This window comes from Balaenoptera physalus, assembly GCF_965194825.1.
Source record: "Balaenoptera physalus genome assembly, chromosome: 1".
NCBI lineage: Eukaryota > Metazoa > Chordata > Mammalia > Artiodactyla > Balaenopteridae > Balaenoptera > Balaenoptera physalus.
Window position 1 is genome coordinate 195885445 of NC_138882.1, and position 20808 is coordinate 195906252.

Genomic DNA, 20808 nt, shown 5'->3' on the forward strand with positions numbered 1-20808 from the left:
CCAGGGCGGGGGGCGGAGGCGGGGCCAGACTTAGGGAGCGGGTGCAAAGTGCCGACCCAGGGGAGACAGCCCCACGCAGACTCGCACGTTCCCGCGGCCACTCGCCCCCCTCCCCATCCTCCCGCCGCAGTCCGGCCGAGCGCTTGTTGCCAATCCCCCGGGTTGCCTAACGGCCGGATCGCTGGAACGCGCGGGGCCTGACGGCCCCCGCGGCTGTTGCTGGGCCCACCCACACTTCCGACCGCCTGCCCGAAGGGGGCGGGACGTCGGGGCGTTTGGCGACGCTCCCCGGCGGTGACAGCTGGCGGCGAGCGAGGGCGGCGGACTTTGGCGACATTCCCCGGCGGTGACAGCGGACGGCGCGCGCGGGCGGCGGACTTTGGCGACGCTCCCCGGCGGTGACAGGCGGGGCGGGGCGGTGGCGCGGCGGCCTCGTTCCGGAGCGGGCGGGCGCCGAGCGCGGCGCGGCGCGGGCGGGCGGGCCGGCAGGGGATGCCGCTCGGGGCGCCGCGGTCCTCGTGCCAGTGAGCGCCTCGCGCCGCCGCAGCCATGACGGTGGAGTTCGAGGAGTGCATCAAGGACTCGCCGCGCTTCAGGTGCGCCCCCGGGGCGCGGCGCGGCCCTTTGTGATCCGCGGGGTCGCCGCCCCTCGGGGCACCCGGGGCCGCCGGGGGATGGGCGCGGGAGGGGGCGCCGGTGCCGCCTTTGTGCCCGGCGCCGGGGCCGGAGGCGAAAGCAGGAGGACACGTCTTGTACAAAGCCCGCAGCGCCCCGGCCCGAGAGCCCGGAACAAAAGATGCCCCTTGTGCTGCTCGCCGCGCGCGGAGGGTGCGCGCGTGGGGCGGGGCGGCCGCCGGCGCGGCCACCTCTCCGTGGGAGTGTCCGCCCCGCTTTGTGTCTGCACCTCCGTGCTGGCCACCTGCACAGGGCTGAGACCTAGCCGGGCGCTGCAGCCCGGCTGTGGCCAGGGTCGTCTGGGTGCGTGGGGCGTCTGCCCATGGAATCTGTCTTGGTCCGCGTGCCCAGAGCAGTCAAGGGGGCAGGCAGCTGGAGCCTCGGTTAGGGCCTCGGGCGGCTGCTTGGCAGGGGTGACCTAGGCACCTGGCGGGGTGGGGGCTACCAGAGCAGACTGGGTTCTAGGGACTGGTGGAGGTTCTGCGCTGTGGCCGGCCCTGGGTTTGTGCTTTTAGTCCTTCCTGGGAGTGCAGGCGGGCTTATCCGTGTGGACACGTTCATGCTGCGCGCGCATCTGCTTTAACGGGGCACCTCCCGTCTGTCAGGTGCTCATGCTTGTGCTCGTGCTCGGGTGCACACGTGTGAGTTCTGCCCCTCTGCACCCTCCCTTGAGGTGCCAGACCTTGGACGTGAATGTGTGGGTGAGCTGCACCCCTGGACTGGCTGCTTGATGCGTACGTCCAGACTAGTGATGGGTGCACGCACACGTGTGCATGTGTCACCTCTGGGTGTGAATACAGATGCATAGTGGGTGTGTATCATAAAAGTATCAGTTTAGGCACTAAACATATGTTAGTTTGTTCCTGTGTGGATCTCAGCACGGGGTGCGTGTCTATACACGGTATCCATGAGTACACCCGTCTGCGTGTGAGTTGCGCTGCTGCGTGCATGCATGTCTGATGGCATGTGTGCATATCTGCCATGCCTCTGCACACTCGCACTTGGCCGTGCGTGTGTGCGCGCGCGTGTGCTGGGTCTTTGGGGTGTGTTAGCCGGAGGGCCTGTGTGTGGGTGCCTGGCGGGCCTCAGCACCAGTGCCCTTACCCCTGACTCCCTAGAGCCAGCCCCTTGCCCAACCGCCACACAAGGGGTCAGCAACAAAAGCCAAGGAAGGCTGGATGAGGGGTAGGGGTCGGACCAGAGAGTGGCCCCAGGCCCTGGGCAGAGTGCTGAGGGCCACCCTCTGTGTTCTCCCATCTTCTGTTCCTGACTGCTTGAGGGAGAGGGTGTAAGCAACTCAGGCACCCGTGATCCTGGGCCCCCAGCACGGCCCAGGCGGTGGGCGGAGGTGTAGCCGGGGCCTCAGCTGGGGGCCTGGTCCTGGCTGAAGCACCCCAGCGTCACCCTGGCCCCTGGCTGAGACGCCTCGTGCTCTTCCTCCCCATCGCGGAGGGACCCAGGCCCAGCTTGACTGGTTGGATCAGGGCCACTGGCACCCCATTCACCTCCAGGCCTTCCCTCCCACACCAGCCCGCTCGCGGGTGGCACCCACGGTGCGGCAGTGGGTGCAGCAGCGCCTGGGCTTTGGCAGGCTTCCTTTGAGAGTGCCCAGCCAAGCCCGGGCTGGGGTCCAAGGAGATCCCCCGACCTTGGGCCACAGAAGCTGCACCGGGTGGGTTTTGGTTGGGCTGAGATGTAATGGCTTTTGAGGCTTTTCTGGGGTCCCCTCGTCAGCGCTGCTGAGGATGTAACCTGGACTTCCTGGAGGCCAGCCTGGGGGCAGGGGGTTAGGGCGGGGCCAGGCAGGAGAGTGTGGTCAGCGATGCAGAGCCCCAGCCCTGGGAAGGGGGACCCTGCGTACGCGCTCTTGGCCTGGGGGAGCCCCACAGCCCCGGGATGCACGTGGCTGGAGGGGTCCAGACTCTCTCAGACCGGCGGGGTGCCGCTCACCCCTTGTTCTTGGTGCCCCCTCCCCTGGGTGGGGCTTCAGGCGCTGAGTCATGGCTCTGGTGGGGGAGCTGGCCTCACCCTCTTCCCCAGCATCCAAGCTGTTGAGGAAATCCTGGAGGGAGAGCAGGAGAGGAGGCCTTGGTCCATGGGGGTGGGGAGGAGAGACCTGAGGGGCGTGGGGCCCCCGGGACGGACTCTCTGCTGAGCGCCCACCTGGTCCCCGTGAGCCCACTTGTCAGCATCTGGTGCATCCCACCCTCACCAACTCTCTAGGGACCAACCCCCCATCCCGGCCCAAGGGTGACAGCTCTCCACGCAGCTGGCCAGGGCAGTTGGGGTGGCTGGGCCTCCAGGAGCTGCGTCCCCTTCTTCTGGGTGGGTGGTCCTTCCCTGCCCTGGGACCCTCGGAGGGGGAGGGGGAGGGGGAGGCTACAACAGCGGTCAGGGTCCTGCAGTCTCAGGCGGGGGCACCTGCGGGCCGTGGGCCACCACCGGTCCAAGCAGACATCCCCTCTGACCCCTTCCTTCTCTGGAACTCAGACGCCCCTCAGCCTGTGGGGAAGGGATAGGGGCTGCTCAGAGAGGAGGAGGGTGGTGGGACGGTCCAAGGGCCCTGACGGGGCAGCCTGGCACTCACCCCATACCTCCTAATTGAGGGCATCCCGAGCTGCACCCCACGTGAGGGACTAAGTCCCTCCCCCCCAGGCCTGGGAAACCCTGGAACGTGCCCTCTGCCAGCCGTGGGGGCCGCTAGACCTGGACAGCCTCCTCTCTGCCCGGCCCTGCCCTGGCCCTGGCCCTGGCCCTGGCCCTGCCTCTGGCTGCTGGCCGGAGCTCCTTCCCTGTTGTCCCTGGTCCCCAGGAGGCCAGATGGGCCCAGCTCGCCAGCTGAGTGGGGTGGGGAGGGCAGGATCCTGGCCCTATTTCCCTGTTTCCTGTTCCCGGAGTGTTGGGGGTGTCACGTGCCTGATCCATCTGCCTCTCGCCTTGCCTTCCGGGATTCTCCGTCCACTGGCTTCTCTGGTGATGTCATACATTAACTCTTCCCTCCCCAAGGCAGCCCCATTGTCAGGCCGCCCCCCTGGGAGTGGGCTCCTCCGAGGTCTGACCCACTGCTCCTGCCAGGCAGACAGGGCCTACTTGGTATTTTGAGGTTGGGGAGTAGGCAGGAGGTAGGGGCACGCCTCTGCAGGCGGCTCACGGTGTCGTGGAGCAGCTCCCGGCTGCGGGCTCTGCTGAGACAGGTCTGCCCAGCGCCTGCCAGCCCCAGGCCAGGGTGGGCTGCAGCAGAAGCTGAGGGGTGGGGGGGTCCAGATGGGGTTTGGGGTCAACTCTGAGCCCTGGAGAGGGGCAGGGGCTGGGCTGGGGGGGTGACCAGCGAGGCCCTGCATGTGCACCTCCACGGGGCCCCGGCCCCTCCCTCTGTGCTAGGGACCTGTCTGACCACCCCCTTCCCCCCATCCACAGGCCCCAGATGGGGGCCTCTATCTGCCTGGGGTGGCAGTGGGCCCTGGTGGCTCTGCGGCTCTGGAGTCACCGTCCCAGTCCTGCCCCCTCCCCACCTCCCTCTTCCATCCCCCCTCACCGCCAGCCTCCACCTCCTGGTCTGTTTGAGGGGCGCGTGGAGGCAGGTGGGCCTGCAGGGGCCAGTGGCCGTCGGCAGAGTAGCCCCTTCCCACCGCTGACCCCTTTGGGGAGGTGCCCGGGAGGCGAGGCCGAGCTGAGTCGGTGGGGGAGGCTTGCTGCAGGCGGGTCTCCAGCCACCCTGTCGCTGTCGCAGGGCAACTATTGACGAGGTGGAAACGGACGTGGTTGAGATCGAGGCCAAACTGGACAAGGTGAGGGGGGCCTGGGGGCACACGGAGGGCCCGGGGCTACTCTCCCTGCCCCCCGCGCAGCCCTGGCCCAGCTCACCCACGGCCACCAGTGTGAGCGCGAGTGTGCCTGTGCACAGCACGTGGGCCTGTCCATCACCGGCCTGTCACACCCGTACCGGGGTATACATGCCACACACACACCTGTGTCTGCCGGGTCTCCTCCCGACAAGCCAAGCAGGGTGGGGGGCCTTGGCGGGGGGCAGCTGCCAGGGGGCTGTGCCTCCGAGTGCCTGGGTTAGGGGCCAAGGGCACAGGCAGGGGAGGGAGGAGGGCACAGGCTTCAAAGCCAGAGGGAGGAAGGAGGGGCGGCACCCCTGAGCCCCTTGCCGGCTGGTCCTGCTGACCCTTGTCCGGGACCACACGCCTCCCCCCCGCCCGCCCCCGGGCCCTGGGTTCCCTGCTTTCGGCTTCCCTCCCCTGCTCCCACCTCCCACCCTGGAGCCCAGGCCTGGGGCACGCCAAGCTGTCCCCCAGCGCCAGGTGGGCTCAGGAGGGTGGGCGGGCGGACGGGCAGTGGCCTTCCCTTCCCGCCCGGGGCTGCTCAGGGGCAGCTGTGTCATGGGCACTGACGGACCCTGAGCTGAATTCCGGCTGCCCTGTCCGGGTCCCTGCCCGTGTGGCCTGGCCTCTTGGTGGCGTGAGTGTCGCCCCATCCATCGTCCTGTCTGCAGCTGGTGAAGCTGTGCAGCGGTGTGATCGAGGCTGGCAAGGCCTACGTCACCACCAACAGGCTCTTCGTGAGTGGCGTCCGCGACCTGTCCCAGCAGTGCCAGGGCGACACCGTCATCTCGGTGAGGGGGCAGCTGACCTCTGACCTCTAGTCAGGGGCGGGCGTGGGCAGACAGCCCCTCAGGGTGCCCTGGCCTTGGGAGCAGGTGGGCGTCTGCGCTGGGCTGCGGGGGCCACTCTGTGGCCTGTGGGTGGGAGGTGCCAGACACTGGGGGCACGGCCGTCCCATCTGAGCAAGGGTCTTCCCCCACCCACCCACCCTGCCCCCAGGAATGTCTGCAGAGGTTCGGAGACAGCCTGCAGGAGATGGTCACCTACCACATGGTGAGCCCTGGCCGGGTGGGGGCGATGGGGGGGGGCGGAGGGGAGGGGAGGAGGGCAGGGCCCACCCACCCGGCTTCCTGATCGTCGTCCCATCCACCCCCATCCCAGGCAGCCCCCGCCCCCACCGCTGCGGGCTCCCTGCAGGCCCCGCCCAGCCTGGAAGGCTCTGGGCTGGCTCCGTGTGAGCTGAGCTGGCAGGGGCGGGTGGTGGGGGAGGCCACGTTTCTGCTCCTGCAGTCTGGCCGGTGGGGGGGCACATCGCTGAGACACTGCTGTGTCCCAGGTGAGGGCCGGACAGCTAGCGGGGAGGCACCGCGACCCTGCCCGGGGCTGAGGGCAGTGGGGTCTTGGGGTGGGCAAGGCCTTAGAGGGTCATCCAGGGCCACCCGGCAGGGGTCATGGGCCAGGCGATGGAAGCATCTCCCAGGCTGACCCCACAGCTACCGGATGACTCCCAACCCCGCTGCTACCCGGGCTGGGTCTGCGTGACCTCGAGCCCCTCGGGGCCCCCAGTGTGGACACACAGAACAGACTGAGGCGCACGTGGGTGGTCAGACCGTGGCCTGGAAACCAGAGCCCCAGACTAAACAAGGGGCCCATCCCCTGTAGGGGAAGTTCAGAAATAAACCAGCGCCGGATGGCTCGTCCTGCCCCATGTGTCTGTCTGTCTGTTCCCGGTCAGGCCCCAGTGCTCTCTCCGTGTCGAGGGGTCTGATTCCGGGTCCAGCCGGTGCTGCAGGGAGGCCCCACCCTGCCCCCAGGCCACCCCCAGGCCAGATCACTTGGGAGCTCCGGCTGCATCGCCGTCCCTCTCACTGCAGGGCTGGGCGTCCCCCACGTGGCCTCCCGAGGCCTGGGCGATGGGTGTCCCTCGGGACTCTGTGTGCGCCTGCCCTGTCCGGGCTGATGTGGGGTGGGCCATAGGAGGGGGTCCATCTGGGACAGCGTTGGCTTCTAGTCTGGCTGAGAGCCAGGTTGGGGGGACGGGCAGGTGGTCACAGCTGTCGCCTCTGGCCGCCGACCCAGGCCTGGGGGCCCGTGACCCTGTGAGGCCGGCTCTGTGAGGGTGGGGCTGGGCGGGCCTTTCCCTGGTTCTCACCTGAGGGGACAGGGGCCTGGCCTCTGGGGTCATGTGGGGACAGACGCCTGACGCCCGCACCCTCCTTTGCCCCCAGATCTTGTTTGACCAGGCCCAGAGGTCTGTGCGGCAACAGCTCCACAACTTTGTCAAAGAGTGAGTGGCCCCGAGGGAGGCCTGGCCTCTCCCGGCCCGGGGAGGTGTCGGGGTGACACCCACGCTGGAAGGGGGAGCAGACGCAGCTACGCTTGATCTGGGAGGGTCCAGGGGCCTTGGCAGGGGTCTCAGCCCAGTGCTGTGTGTACAGCTGGGGACCCCCCGAGTGGAGAGTCTGGAGTCCGGGGTGAGGCTGGGGGTCACCGCAGGCTGGACCAATCCTGGGAGTGAGGTGGTGAAGGGGGAGGGGGCCCCAGCTCAGGGGAGGGGCCTGAGGAGGAAGAGGCAGGGAGCGATGGCTGCGGGGGTGGGGGAGCGGGGCGGGAGCTCTGGAGCACAGAGGGGCGGGGAGCAGGGAGAGCGTTTCAGAGAGATGGGAGACCCCACGTGCACCCCTCCTCGGACCCCCTGGCCTGACGCCCACCGGCCTCCAGAGATGTGCGGAAGTTTAAGGAGACTAAGAAGCAGTTCGACAGAGTTCGGGAGGACATGGAGCTGTCCCTGGTGAGGAATGCCCAGGCCCCAAGGCACCGGCCCCATGAGGTGGAGGAGGCCACGGGGGCCCTGATCCTTGCCCGGAAGTGCTTCCGCCACCTGGCGCTGGACTACGTGCTCCAGGTCAGCCCCCGGGCGTTCCCGTGTCCCTGCAGACGGGGAGCTGGTGTCTGGAGGGCCCCTCTGGCTTGAGAGAACTTGAGATGCTTGGGAATGGACATGGGGGGCGGATGCCCACGCAAAGGCCCGGAGGTGGGGATGGGCTAGGGACAAGCCAGGGCTGTGGGCCGCGGGGGCGGAGGCCTCGAAGACCTTGCTGAGACAGGCCTTGGAGGGACTTGGAGCACGGGAGAGAATCTGTGGCTTTGCCTATGGGAGGGACCCAGTGTCCTGAACTGCGACCATGAGAGGATGGATGCGCACCTGTGCAGGGAGCTGAAGATGAGCTGGAGGTCTCGGGGGACCACAGCACCCTGAGTGGACAGTGTGGCAAGGTCCAGGTCGTGGCCCAACCTTGGCCCTGACACCCCTTCACCTGTTCACTCCTCCCCTGGCAGATCAACGTTCTCCAGGCCAAGAAGAAGTTTGAGATTTTGGATTCTGTGAGTGCTGGATGAGGGGGAGGGGTTGCCCTCGAGTATAGGCACGTGCCGCAGGCGTGCTGGGTGTGGGTGCAAAAGCTGGGGCCCCGGCCACTGCCCCTGGGGGCGGGGCCTCACCTGCGTGCCCCCCGCCCCCCCAGATGCTGTCCTTCATGCACGCCCAGTACAGCTTCTTCCAGCAGGGCTACAGCCTGCTGCACCAGCTGGACCCCTACATGAAGAAGCTGGCGGCTGAGGTGAGCCTGTGGGGAGGGGGCCCCGGGGCCAGCTTGTCAGGGGAGGGGGTCCACGTCCCTCTCTGTGCCCCTCCCCACAGCTGGACCAGCTGGTGATCGACTCGGCAGTGGAAAAGCGGGAGATGGAGCGCAAGCACGCCGCCATCCAGCAGCGGGTGAGGCCCTGCAGCCCTGGCCGCCCCCCGAGGGGCCCCGGGTCCACTGCCCCTCACCCCGCTCCATGCGAGGACCTGGGGGGCCCAGCGTACAGACACGTGCCCGTCCCTTCCCAGGCCCACCCACTCTCAGGCTGACTCTGATCGTCTTTGAACTGCAGTCAGAGGCGGGGGTCCCCATCCCTCAGGGTCTCAGCACAGTGGAACGGTCACTTAGACGCCAGCGCCAGCCCCCTCAGCCCACAGACGCTGCGGCTGCAGCTGGGACGGGGATTCTACTGCGGCCTCGTCTGGCCGGCCACAGCTGGCCTGGCGTGGCCTGGGGCAGAGATGGGCTGCGGGGCGGGAGCTGCCGTCCCCAGCCGGCAGGGAGGGGGCAGGGCTTCACTCACTGGCTCTCTCTCCCTCCCGCCTCTCCTGCTCCCGCCCTCAGACGCTGCTGCAGGTGAGTGGGCGCCCACCCTGGGGGGAGGGGGCCCCCGGTGGGCAGGGCCTCTGCCCTTCCCGCCCTGCGGCGTTTCAGCACCAAGGACACCTCCACGGCCCCGGCGCGGCGGCCCTGAGCAGCTCCCAGAGCGCGGCCCGCTCCAGCCGAGGTGGCTGAGCTGGGACCGCGTCCCCTGCGTCCCCTTCGTCCCCTTCGTCCCCTTCGGGAGCAGCTGCAGCTGTCCCTTCCCGCCCCCACTCAGCCAGGGGAGCAGGTGGCTGGGCCTCCTCTCCCACTGCCGGACACCCAGGACAACGCTCAGTGTCTCCCCAGCCCGCGTGAATGGAGCTCTGTCAGGCTGGCCGGGGCAGCCCAGCTGGCGACGTGAATGGGGGGCAGCTTCCTTCCTGATGCCAGGGCCTGCTGCTCTGCCAGGCTGGGGGGTGGGGGCTGGAGCTCTCCGGGCCCCCAGCTGTGACGGGAGGCGTCTGCCCCCACGGGGTTTCGGGTCAGGAAGCGGCTGTGAAGACCCCCCTCCACCTTGCCTCTGGGGCGGCCCGAGAGGGCGGCGGTGTCCCCGCAGCCGCGGGCGTGTGCTCACTGGGGGCCGGGCTCCGACCACCCCCAGGACTTCTCCTACGACGAGCCCAAGGTGGAGTTTGACGTGGACGCTCCCAGCGGGGTGGTGATGGAGGGCTACCTCTTCAAGAGGGCCAGCAACGCCTTCAAGACGTGGAACCGGTAAGGGAGGGCCCTTCCTCAGGGTGTGCAGGGCAGACATGGGGGCCGGCCCGGCCTGACCCCTCCTGGCCCATCCCCCTGCCCAGGCGCTGGTTCTCCATCCAGAACAGCCAGCTGGTCTACCAGAAGAAGCTCAAGGTGCGCTGGGCCCAGGGCAGCAACGCCCGGGGCCTCCCCACCGGGCCTTGGGGTGGGCGATTGGTGGGGGGCGTCACAGGGCTGAGGACGCTGATGGGCACCAAAGCCCGAGTGGCCAGGGACAGAGGCCACTCAAGTCTCAGCCGGTCCGCCTCTCTTGAGTGGAGCAGTGGATGGGCGGTCGGTGCGGGGCAGGGCTGGGTGCTGAGTGCAAGGGCCACGGCGGTGCCGCCCGCAGGACGTGCTGACCGTGGTGGTGGACGACCTCCGGCTCTGCTCCGTGAAGCCCTGTGAGGACATTGAGCGGAGGTTCTGCTTTGAGGTCGTGTCGCCCACCAAGTGAGGAGGCCCAGCCCAGGGTGGGTGCGGAGGGAGCCCCTGCCCGCCCGGCCTGACGGCCCCCTCCCCACAGGAGCTGCATGCTGCAGGCCGACTCGGAGAAGCTACGGCAGGCGTGGGTTCAGGCTGTGCAAGCCAGCATCGCATCCGCCTACCGGGAGAGCCCTGACAGCTGCTACAGCGAGGTGGGCCCTCCAGCGCCCTGCACACGCGTGCACAGCTCCCGCAGGCCGCACGCAAGCACGTGTGTGCATTGTGTGTACGCGCACGTGAGTGTGTGCACACATGCGGGCGCAGGCTCGGGCCTCAGGGGCCTTGGCCTGTGCCGGCACCTGCGTCTGGGGAGGAGGAGGGGCCCCGCTGGGGAGACTGGGGCTGGAGCTCCCAGAGGGCTGAGCGACCCCTCACCCTGTCTCCAGAGGCTGGACCGCACGGCGTCCCCGTCCACAAGCAGCATCGACTCTGCCACGGACTCTCGGGAACGCAGCGTCAAGGGCGAGAGTGTGCTGCAGCGCGTGCAGCACGTGGCTGGGAACAGCCAGTGCGGCGACTGTGGGCAGCCGGACCCGCGCTGGGCCAGCATCAACCTGGGCGTGCTGCTCTGCATCGAGTGCTCGGGCGTCCACAGGTGGGACCACTGGGTGGCCAGGTGGGGCGCGGGGGCCAAGACGTGCCCTGACTCCCCCTCCCCCCGCCTTGCCATCCAGGAGCCTGGGCGTCCACTGTTCCAAGGTGCGGTCCCTGACCCTGGACTCGTGGGAGCCGGAGCTGCTGAAGGTGCGGGGGGCCGTCACAGGCCGCTGGATGGCTGGGGGTGGGGGGCGGGGGGCGGGAGCCAGGTCTGCAAGCTTGGGGGGCGTTTGGTGAGCTGGGCTGATGCCCGCACCACCCTGTCCTGCCAGCTGATGTGTGAGCTGGGAAACAGCACCGTGAACCGGATCTACGAGGCCCAGTGCGAGGGGCCGGGCAGCAGGAAGCCCACGGCCAGCAGCCCCAGGTGAGGTCGGGGGCAGCCTGGGCAGGGCCAGGGGACCCCCGGCCCACGAGTGCAGCCTCACGTCCGGTCCTGGTCCAGGCAGGACAAGGAGGCTTGGATCAAGGACAAATATGTGGAAAAGAAGTTCGTGCGGAGGCCGCCCTCGGCACCGGCCCGGGAGGCCCCACGGCGCTGGCGGGCGCAGAAGTGCCAGCGCCACCACAGCTCCCCCCGTGCCCACACCACCCGCCGCGGCAAAATCCGGATGGAGCCCGTCCCGCCCTCTGTGGCTGCTCTGTGCTCAGGTGGGAGGGGCTGGCAGGTGCGCCCCAGCTCACAGGCCTGGGCAGGACGTGAGCCTCCAGACCCTGGATCCCAGGGAGGCCAGGGTGAGGGGGGTAGGAGGGGGGGGCAGGGCTCACGGGCACCCCAAGCTCTGCCCACCTCCCACCGCGGCCTGGTTCCCGCCCTGCAGGCTCCACAGAGCCCAGGTTCCGCAGGGACTCCCTCTTCTGCCCGGATGAGCTGGACTCCCTCTTCTCCTACTTCGACGCAGGGGCTGCTGCAGCCGGTCCACGCAGTAAGTCCCCTGCTGCCCACCCCCCCGCTCAGCCGGGGCAGCGTGGCAGGGGCCAGGCACGCTCGCCTGGAGGGTGGATGAGTGCGGGACAGCCGCGGCCACTCGCTCAGGGACCGGAGGGATGGGCTTTCCTCGCAGGAGGGACTGGTCGGGGGATGGGGAGAGTTTGGAGGTCAAGCAGGGCTGAGGCTGGGACAGTATCTCGAGGGGCCGGGGGTAATTTGGCCACTGGCTGGGAGGCTGGGGCCATGACCCTCAGGAGTGATGTGGGCGTGTGTGCTGTGTGCACACAGGAATGTGTGTGTAAGGGCATGACTGTGCACACAGGTGAACGCGTGTGAGTGCATGTGCATACGTGTGTATATGCGTGGGCGTGTGCCCATGCACGTGTGCACGTGCCTGCTGGGGGCCGGACCGGATCCCGAGAGACAGTTGTGTGCATCTTCCTCAACCCCTCCTGGAGTTTGGGGTGCAAATGCTACAAGTCAGGGCTCTCCCCCTGTTAACCGTCTGTCAGCACCCACTGGCCTGGGGCGTGCGGGCAGAAGGCGTAGGTTGGGGCCAAGAACTGGCCGGGCTGCTGGGGTGACGGGTGTCCCCTCGGGCAGCAGAGGGCGCTGTCTCACCATCCCTCAGCCTGGGCTCATCTGTGAGGGCTGCCCTCGGGTGAGCAGAGCCAAGTTCGCTCATTGCTGCCTGGGGCTGTGTCTGGGGTTTGGCAAAGACCCCACCTCTGGGCAGTGACCGCCCCGCCTGCACTGGCCACAGCTAGGGCTGACCTGAGAGGGTGGGCTTCCACCTGTGGCTGTGCTCCTGGGGGGCCGGCGATCCTGGCTCTTTCAGGCTGTTACTTGATTCTCTCCCCTTTCCTCCCATCCTGGGCAGGGCTCCCCTCTGCCTCACCCCCCAGCATCCCCCGGAGGGCGGGTGGGGTGCCAGCCTTCCCGCAGGGCCGTGGGAGCAGTCAGAAGCGCTCAGGACCTCCTCTGCTTGCGGACCCTGCAGGTCTGAGCAGCGACAGCGGCTTAGGGGGCAGCTCCGACGGCAGCTCGGATGTCCTGGCCTTCGGCGTGGGCTCCGTGGTGGACCGCGTCGCTGAGGAGGGTGGGTGCGCAGCTCCCCAGTCCGGGCCCGCCTGTCCCCCACCGCGGGCCGGGTCGCCGGCCCTGACCGCCCGCTCCTCGCAGAGGGTGCCGCGTCGGAGGAGTCCAGCGGCGAGGCGGACGGAGAGGCGGAGGCCTGGGGCCTGGCGGACGTGCGCGAGCTGCACCCCGGGCTGCTGGCGCACCGTGCGGCGCGCACTCGAGACCTCCCCGCACTGGCCGCGGCTCTGGCGCAAGGGGCCGAGGTCAACTGGGCCGACGCGGAGGACGAGGGCAAGACGCCGCTGGTGCAGGCTGTGCTGGGGGTAAGTGGGTGCAGGGTTGCACCCTTCCACGGCGCGCACGCGGGGCCCTTGCCCTCCGCTGAGGACCGGTCTTGGTCCTGCTGGGGCGCCCAGGGTGGCGTCGGGGTGGGGGGACAGGGGCGCTGCAAGGGACCATTTCTGTGGCTCCGCTTGGTCTGAACCCCACCCCCCACCCCCCAGGGTTCCTTGATCATCTGTGAATTCCTCCTGCAAAACGGAGCAGACGTGAACCAAAGAGACAGCCGGGGCCGGGCGCCCCTGCACCATGCCACGCTCCTGGGCCGCACTGGGTAAGTCGTGGGTGGGCCGCCCCACCCCTCCCCCTCCCCCTCCCCCTCCCCCTCACCCCCCCTCGCCCCCGTGGGCCCGGGTCGCCTGCCGGTACCTGCCCAGGGCCCGCCCCGACTTGCCCCTCCGCCCTCAGCCAGGTCTGCCTGTTCTTGAAGCGGGGGGCGGACCAGCACGCCTTGGACCACACGCAGCAGGACCCACTGAGCATCGCGGTGCAGGAGGCGAATGCAGACATCGTCACGCTGTGAGCACAGCACGGGGGGTGGCGGGGGGTGGTGGGCGGCGGGAAGTGGGCGGCGGGTGGAAGCGCCTCACGTGGCTCTCCCTCCTCCAGTCTCCGTCTGGCGCGCATGGCCGAGGAGATGCGTGAGGCCGAGGCGCCCCCCGGCCAGCCGGGCCCCCTGGCTGGCAGCAGCCCCACCGAGCTCCAGTTCCGCAGGTGCATCCAGGAGTTCATCAGCCTCCACCTGGATGAGAGCTAGGGCGGCCGGGCCTTGGCGGGACCCCCACCGGCCCATTTCCCGAGAGCCCCGGAGCTCCTGGAGCCCTGCTGCCTGCTCCGCCCCGCTCGGAGCTGCCCTGACCCCTACGGCCCGGAGCAGGACCCCAGCACTGAGTCTTCTGAAGCTCCATGTCTCCCCCGGGAGGTGCTGCATCACCCCACCCAGGGACCCTGTGTCTTCGGGTGACCCCTCCCTAGGGGGCCTGGGTTGCTCGTGTCACAAACCACTCTCAAGGCCCCACGTCACCTCGTGCCCCTCTCTGCTCCCCCAGGCCCGTGTCACCTCATGACCCTCTATCCCTGGGGCCCATGCCGCTTGGTGCCCCACTCTGCCCTCAGGGCCTGTGTCACCTTGTGCCCCCACTTCACTGCCCAAGAACACTGACCTGATAGTAGGGGCCCTCCCACACCCCCGGAACCCCTCCACTAGGCCCTGGGGCTGGCGGCTGGCCGCCAGCATGTGGCGAGGGCAGAAGGGGCCACCCATCCAGGGAATCAACCCGCGTACCTCACTTAGTGACCCCAGCATCCAGGCTGGGCTTCTTGGGTGCTTGGGGGCCTCTGGCCTGGGGCCTCAGCCCTGGCTGGGTGCGGATGTCCCGAGGCCGTGTGGCTGGCCATGCAGGCCCTCGTGCCCCGCAGCCCCGCCCATCCCCCCCTCCCGCCCCGCCCGCCTTTTCCCACAGCGGGTGGCAGGGGTGTGGCTCTTCCCACCCCTGCATCTGATGTCCTTTGTCTCCTTTGTCACGGACTGAGGGGTTTTCTACAATGACCTCGTTCTCACTTTGTTTTGCGTCTTTTCTCTGGACTCAAGGACCACTTTGACCCCCAGCTCTGCCTGCTGCTAGGGGAGGCGCCTGCAGCTCAGCCCTGCCCCCTCACCAGCCTTTCCCCCCCACCGCCGGCTTGGCCCATGGGGCCTCGGCTCACTCCCCAGGGCCCTCTGATGCCTTCTGCATTCCCCTTCCCAGAGCCCTGGGGCACTGGCTGGGCCTCTCCCCAGCTCGGGCCCTCGGCCAGGCCAAGGCCAGTCGGTTGCTCACTATGCAAGGACTGCCCAGGGAGGCCTCATGGGCAGCGAGGTGGGTGCGGACTGGGCCCCCAGCTCCCTCGCCTGCTGGCTGTGACCCCTAGAGAGCAGCATTAACGCCTTCCTCTCTCCCTGCTTGAGCTCTGCCCCCACCTCCCGCCCCACTGCCTGCATCAGGGCCTCTGCTGCGGCCTCGGCCTCGGCTGGCGGGACCCGCCTCCGTTCCAGATCACGATTAATAAACCGGCCGCTTGCACCTGCCGCCTCGCCTCACCCACCTCACTCCGCTCTGTCTCGGCTGGGGAGGGGGGCGGTCTCTGTGTCCCCTGCTTTCCCCAAGGGGAGGCCCTGTGTGGGACAGCACCAGTCGTGCCCCCAAAGGATGTAAGCCAGAGCCCGGTGCCCCCGCCGGCAGCCTGATGGAAGCCAGGGCTGCTTTGATTAAAACCAACTCCTGATACCCCGTTCCCTGGCCCCTCTGCCCTGCTCTGGGGTGGACACCACCTGGCGAGGACGCTCTGGACCTGGCCTGGTCCCCTGGGCAAGCTCTTGGCCCCACGTCCTCCCGCTCCCCAGCTCCCACCGCGCCCGTGACTGAGGAGGTGGAGGTGTGGCCTGAGGGTTTCAGCTCGCTCGGGGCGGGGCGGGGGGGGGAGCGCGGCAGGACACACTCCAGCCCCCGGGTAAAATCATCCATTTTACTGCAAAGGGGCCCAGGTCACTGAGTGCCCGGGCCTGGCCCTGCCCTTCCTCCCACTGGCCCTGAGCAAGGGAGGCTCTGCCCGATGCCTGCACACGCCTACACAGAGGTGTAGACAGACACACTCCCTTGGGGCGCCCCCCACCTCATGCGTGCGCGCACGCTCCTGCACACGGGCAGATGCTCCGCCACGCCCTGAACGCGAGCATCCCGAGGGGTGGGGACACCCCCCTGCTCCCTGCCCCGGGCCTCCCTGAGACCTGTGAGGTCACCGCCGGGCAGGCAGCTGCGCTAAGGAAGGCCCCGTGTGCTAGTGCCTGGCGCCTGCCCGCCCTCGGGCTCCGGTGCCGCTGCTTCTTGGGCCCCGGGTTTGACTCGGCTGGCCGGGGGGGGGGGGGCCCTGTGGGGCGGGACTGGCCGGCCCTGGGCAGCCGGGAGAGCCCACTGCTGCCACGGCTCCCAGGGTCAGGCCAGTCGCAGGCTGGTTCAGGTGTCAGGAGTTTCCGGGGCCCACACCGGGCTGACCTCCAGCCAAGACCCCTGCCAGAGCCCCTGCAACATCGTGAGGGGTGGAGCTGGGCCCCCGGGCGTTCAAAGTCATGCCTGCAGCTACCCGGCCACCAGCCGGCCTCTGACTTGGAGCGGGCACCCCTGTGGCTGCCCTGGGCTGGCCCCGAGCCCCGCGGAGCTGGTGGCAACACAGCAGCAGGGCGAGGGCCGCGGCGTCCAGCAGCAGCTCCAGCACCTCCACGACTGAGAGGACGCAAGAGCCAAACCACAGGCTCCAGAGGCTGCCCGTGGCTGAAAGCAGCTGCGGCACCTGTGGGTGTCGGCGGGCGGTGAGCAGCGCGTCCCGGGGCGCCGGCCCTGCCCCACCCCCGCTGCTAGGCCCGGTGGCTCGCGGAGTAGACGGGTGTCCTCGTCCACCGTGCGGTAGCTGAGCTCCTGATAGAAGATGTTCACCTTGGCCAGGTTGCTCCTGCGGCGGGGCGCAGGCGAGAGGGGCAGGGCCCTGGACCTGCTGGTGGGGCCCTCCCTGGGGGTGCTGGAGGGCGAGGATGGCAGGGGGAGCGGCCAGGATGTGACCTCAGCAGGAGGGGGCTGCACCCACCTGGGGCTCGGGCTCCGGGGGCCTGGCCTGCCCTGCACACACAAGGCTCACTGTGGCCGCGGCCCCTCCCCGGGCGCTGCGGGGCAGTGTGAGGGCAGGGCCTCGGGGACACAGGTCAGTCCGGGGAGGGCTCTCTGCCCATGAGGCCCCACTGCAAGCCCACCCCTCACCCCGCTTCCGGGACTCACGGCTGACTTGGAGGAAGGCCAGCTGGAGGTCCCAGCGGAGAGGTTACACGAAGACTCCCTGGGAGAGACAGACCCCGTCACATCCCTGCGAGGTGCCTCCGGGTGGACCCCACCCCAGCACTCCCCACTCCCCTGCAAGGCCAGGGGCAGCGGGAGGCGCAGGGAAGCCGGTGGGTCTCTAGGTCCTTGCAGAGGCGGTGGAAGCAGTGACCTGGGGAGGGGGTCCAGGGTGAACCTGCTAGGAGTGACCCAGGGGCAGTGGGGAGGTTTGCCCTTGACGGGGCAGCCTGGGACCCTGCCCCCTGCAGCCCACGCAGGCCGGCGGGGTGGGGGGCTACCCCAGGCTGGGCGCCGCACAGAGCTGCAGTGCTGGGCCCCCGCAGGCAGGGGGTAGGAGAAGCAGCCGCAGGAGCGGGTCTCCACCACCAGTGGCTGGAAGCAGGAGACCAGGCAGGCCTGGGGGAACAGCGGGGACTGGAGCTGTGGGTCCAGGACAGCCGCCCCTCTCCCGGGCCTGCCTGCCTGCCGCCTGCCCACCTCCCTCCCACTGGCCTGTCCGCCCCCCCAGCTCCCGCTCCTTGCCTTAGCAGCCCCCACTCCCCGACCCCTTCCCTGGGCCCCTCCCCCTGCCTTCATGCCCCCCACGCCCAGCCTCACCCACCTGGTGCAGGAGGTGTTGTACAGTAGCTGCACGTCACGCCCCCCGTGCTGTCTGTGCGGTGCTCACAGGGGCTCCAGAGCCGGTGCACCTCGTCCTGGGGGGAGGGGGTGCGCCTCAGCTCTGCCGCCCTGCCCTGGAGCCCCTCTCGGATGCCGACGGTGGTCTCCGTCCCTGGCCGGATGCTGAAGCCCCGGTGCTCCAGGAGGGGCGTGTGGTCACGCGTGTGGCTCGTGACTTCGATGCCGGCCTCCATGGACAGCAGAGGGAGATGATCGTGCTGCTCTGGCCCGAGGACCAGGCTGATCCCTGGGGGAGGCCGGCCTGGACACCCCGCCCACACCCGGCCAGGGCTGGCACTCAGCATGGGTGAGGCCGGGGTGCTGCGCGGCCCAGACACCATTGAAGGTGTAGCAGCTGCCGTAGCTGGAGTGGTGGGGGGTCTGGAAGCGTCTGGAACCAGGGGCCACGCTCAGACCCGCACATGCCCCCGACCCATCACCCTGCTGCGTGCAGCCCCGGGGCTGCAGGGAGGGGACCACAGCTGCCTTATCTCTGGAGGGAGCCGTGGGGCCGGCAGACCACTGCATGGGACGTGGCGGGGCGATCAGCCACCCGCCTGCACTCACCGGGCCTGGCGGTCCTGGTCATCGTAGCGGCAGGAGAAGACGAAGCGTCTGCCGCAGCTGTGGTGGCTGTCCTCGTGGGCAGCAGGCGGCAGGGCCAGAGCGTTGGCGCAGTGGAAGCGGTACCACTCCCGGGCGGCTGCCACGCCGGAGGAGTAGGCCTGCTGGATGCAGTCGCCACCGGTGCTGTTACGCTGGGCGGCACAGGGTCAGCATGGGGCTCCGACCTGCCGCGTCCCATGCAGACCTCCCAGGGCTGGGACACTCACCAGTTTGCAGCCCACTCTGTTCTGGCCCCACAGGGGGCTCAGCCTCTGGAGGCGGATCCCGTGGTCCAGCTGGAGGGTGGGCTCGGGGCCTCGGCCCCCGGGACGTCCACACTGTCGCTGAAGTTGAACCCATACAGGGAGTAGATGTTCTCCCGGGCAAAGTTGTCCAGCGCTCGCAGGGGGCGGCGGGCTGGGTGTGGCCTGGGGGCAGGGCCAGGGTGGGGGGCAGCGGAGTCAGAGCCAGGCCCCGAGTCCCCACGACAGCCACGTGCACTGCGGGGAGAGCCATGCTGGTCCCCACGGCACTGACCCGGGTGTCGCGGAGAGCAGAGCGACCCCCATCCCCCGCCGTCCTCAGAAGCCTAGGAGGGGGTTCTGAATCGGGAGCCATGGCTGCAGAGGGAACTCAGACCCCCAGCCTGCCTGCCCCACCCACCGTGGACCCCACCACCCTCTGGCTCGTTCACGGCCCCTCCCTGTCTTTGCTCCGGCTGCCTCTCCACCTGGAGTGTTGCCCTGCTCCCTTCTCGGGGCGCCTGCCCTTCTGGAAAGTCCCCTGCCCCCTGCCCCCTCCCCGGGCTGCCCAGCGCCTCAGTGTCCCTCCAGGGTGGCAGTGGTCACACCAAGATTCCGCTGGCTCTTCTTGCCCTTTAGCCTGCTCCCGGGGCACAGGTCTGGGGAAGGCAAGTCGTCCACGATGGGGGCTCCCGCTGTGACTGCACCTGGGGAGGGGCCCCCAAGCTGGCCGCAGCCCTCACCGGTGTGGGTTCATGTCACACAGGGTGACCGACGGGAAGAGCTTGCGCTGTGCTCCGCTCCGAGTGTATGGACACTGTCACGATGGCCGGGTAGCGCCAGTACCGCTCGAAGAGGAGTCCAAACTGCCAGCAGAGCAGGCCCAGGGCCCCCGCGAGCAGCAGCGCCCAGGACGCGGTCTTGAGGCGGTTCTGGCTGGAGCAGACAAGGCGGATGGTGCCGTGGATGGCAGCGTTGGTGCAGAAGAAGGTGACCAGCTCCCTGAACGAGGCGTGCAGCTCCACCAGCCTCTCCCCACGCTCCTCCTCGGGCGGTGGCGGTGGTGGCGATGGCGGCAGCTGGGGGCATGTCCGGGTCCCCGGCCCCCCACCAGCTGCTTGGGCCACGGCTGCAGCCTGAATCCCAGAAGCGAGCCTCAGTGGGGTCCCAGCCCACCGTCCGGTCTGACCCCACCCAGGTGTCCCCACCCGGGGCCATGCCATCGACTTCTATTCTCTGTCCCTGGGAACTCCCGGGACCGTCGCGTCCCTCAGCCGCCAGTGGCCCAGCCCGGCCTGCTGAGGCTCGAGAGGCCCCATCAGAAGCTGGTCCATACTTGGGACCGACGCTGCGGCCCTCCCCTGTGATGACTGGCGGGGCACCAGGCGGCCTCCGCGGGTGTGTCTTGTCATGGCCAGAGCCAAGCCTGGGCGGTGGGGCAGGGACAGCAGGGGACATGGTGTTCAGGCCACGCCTGGCCTTGTTTGCAGGCAGACTCGAGGCTGGGTGGGTCTCTGCTGCTCTCTGCCAAGTGGGGCAGGGACCTCTGGGGAGGGACAGCCAGGTGACCTGCTCAGGGTGGGCCTAGAGCCCAGCGCTGGGGCTTGACGGGACTCTGGGCCTCAACGGCCTCCACCCACCCTCAGCGGCCAGCAATGGCCACTTTGACTGGGGCCGGTGGAGCCAGGCAGGTCTGGCCACATCTGGGCCAAGGGTCAGGCCTGTAGACCGTTGGGCGCTGCTGGCCTGGGGTGGGGTGTCGTCCACCGAGCTGAGTCCCCAGGGATGCTCCATTCGTGGCCCTCGGGCTTCCGGAAAAGTAGGCAACAGGCTGATGGGCCAGACGTGGTGGGGATCTGAGGGCCGCAAGGAGGGGCACCCGAGGCCTGCCTGGCCCCCATTCCCACCCGGAGGCTCCAGCGTCCCAGGACCCAGGTCCCCCAGTGCGCAGGAGCCCTGACCAGGTCAGGCCTGCCGGTCCGGGACACGCACTGAGTCACTGCCCGGGCCTCCTGCGGACTTCCCACAGTGTCCCCATCTTGGTCTGAATCATTAGGCCTCTCACACTTGGGGTGCAGCCCCCTGGGTTCTGGCCCCTCCAGCCAATGGGGCCTGGGCTGGCGCTTGGGGAGGGGGCTGAGCCAGAGGAAGGGCCTGGTGCGTTCAGCTGGCACTTGCTGGGCTGGACACCCGAGCGCCAGCCAGCCGCGTGGGGCCCAGGCCTCGGGTTTGTGGAGGTGGCCTGGCCAGGGGCACGTGCCAGCACGGGGTGCTGATGGTGGGTCCCACATGGGTCAGAGCGCTGCCCACACGTGTGGCCCGTGATCACACTGAGCCCTCACAGGGAAGGCAGGACCCTCAGCCCTGTGATACTCGCGAGGCAAAAGGGGCTCCAGAAGTTTCTTTCAGACTCTGTACCGGCCGCTTCCCACCCCCGCTGGAGCTGGCGGGGCAGGAGGAGGGCGGCTCTGGAGACTCAGGCACCTCCAGGGCTTCCTGAGACGGGGGGCGGGGTCCCGACACTAGGGCGGA

At 69.2% G+C, this 20808-nt stretch overlaps 2 protein-coding genes across 2 annotated transcripts; one reads left to right on the plus strand and one right to left on the minus strand.

Annotated features, from left to right (window-relative positions):
* The first annotated feature begins 398 nt into the window (after positions 1-398).
* Positions 399-14970, plus strand: ACAP3 (ArfGAP with coiled-coil, ankyrin repeat and PH domains 3). The gene is given in 27 exon segments (XM_082417687.1): positions 399-596; positions 4406-4463; positions 5174-5293; positions 5502-5555; positions 6731-6789; positions 7224-7407; positions 7842-7886; positions 8027-8122; positions 8203-8277; positions 8711-8827; positions 8829-8837; positions 8841-9068; positions 9070-9244; positions 9247-9445; positions 9532-9583; positions 9822-9922; positions 9996-10107; positions 10342-10550; positions 10630-10699; positions 10825-10919; positions 10998-11203; positions 11374-11478; positions 12484-12582; positions 12666-12886; positions 13067-13176; positions 13311-13421; positions 13512-14970. Coding segments are annotated over 27 exon segments (3105 nt in total). The 5' UTR covers positions 399-549; the 3' UTR covers positions 13660-14970.
* Positions 14971-15393: 423 nt separating this feature from the next.
* On the minus strand, positions 15394-20808 carry SCNN1D (sodium channel epithelial 1 subunit delta). The gene is given in 12 exon segments (XM_082458981.1): positions 15394-15986; positions 15989-16229; positions 16286-16567; positions 16571-17164; positions 17366-17406; positions 17409-17686; positions 17688-17819; positions 17996-18186; positions 18262-18353; positions 18356-18462; positions 19020-19066; positions 19068-20808. Coding segments are annotated over 12 exon segments (2868 nt in total). The 5' UTR covers positions 19500-20808; the 3' UTR covers positions 15394-15555.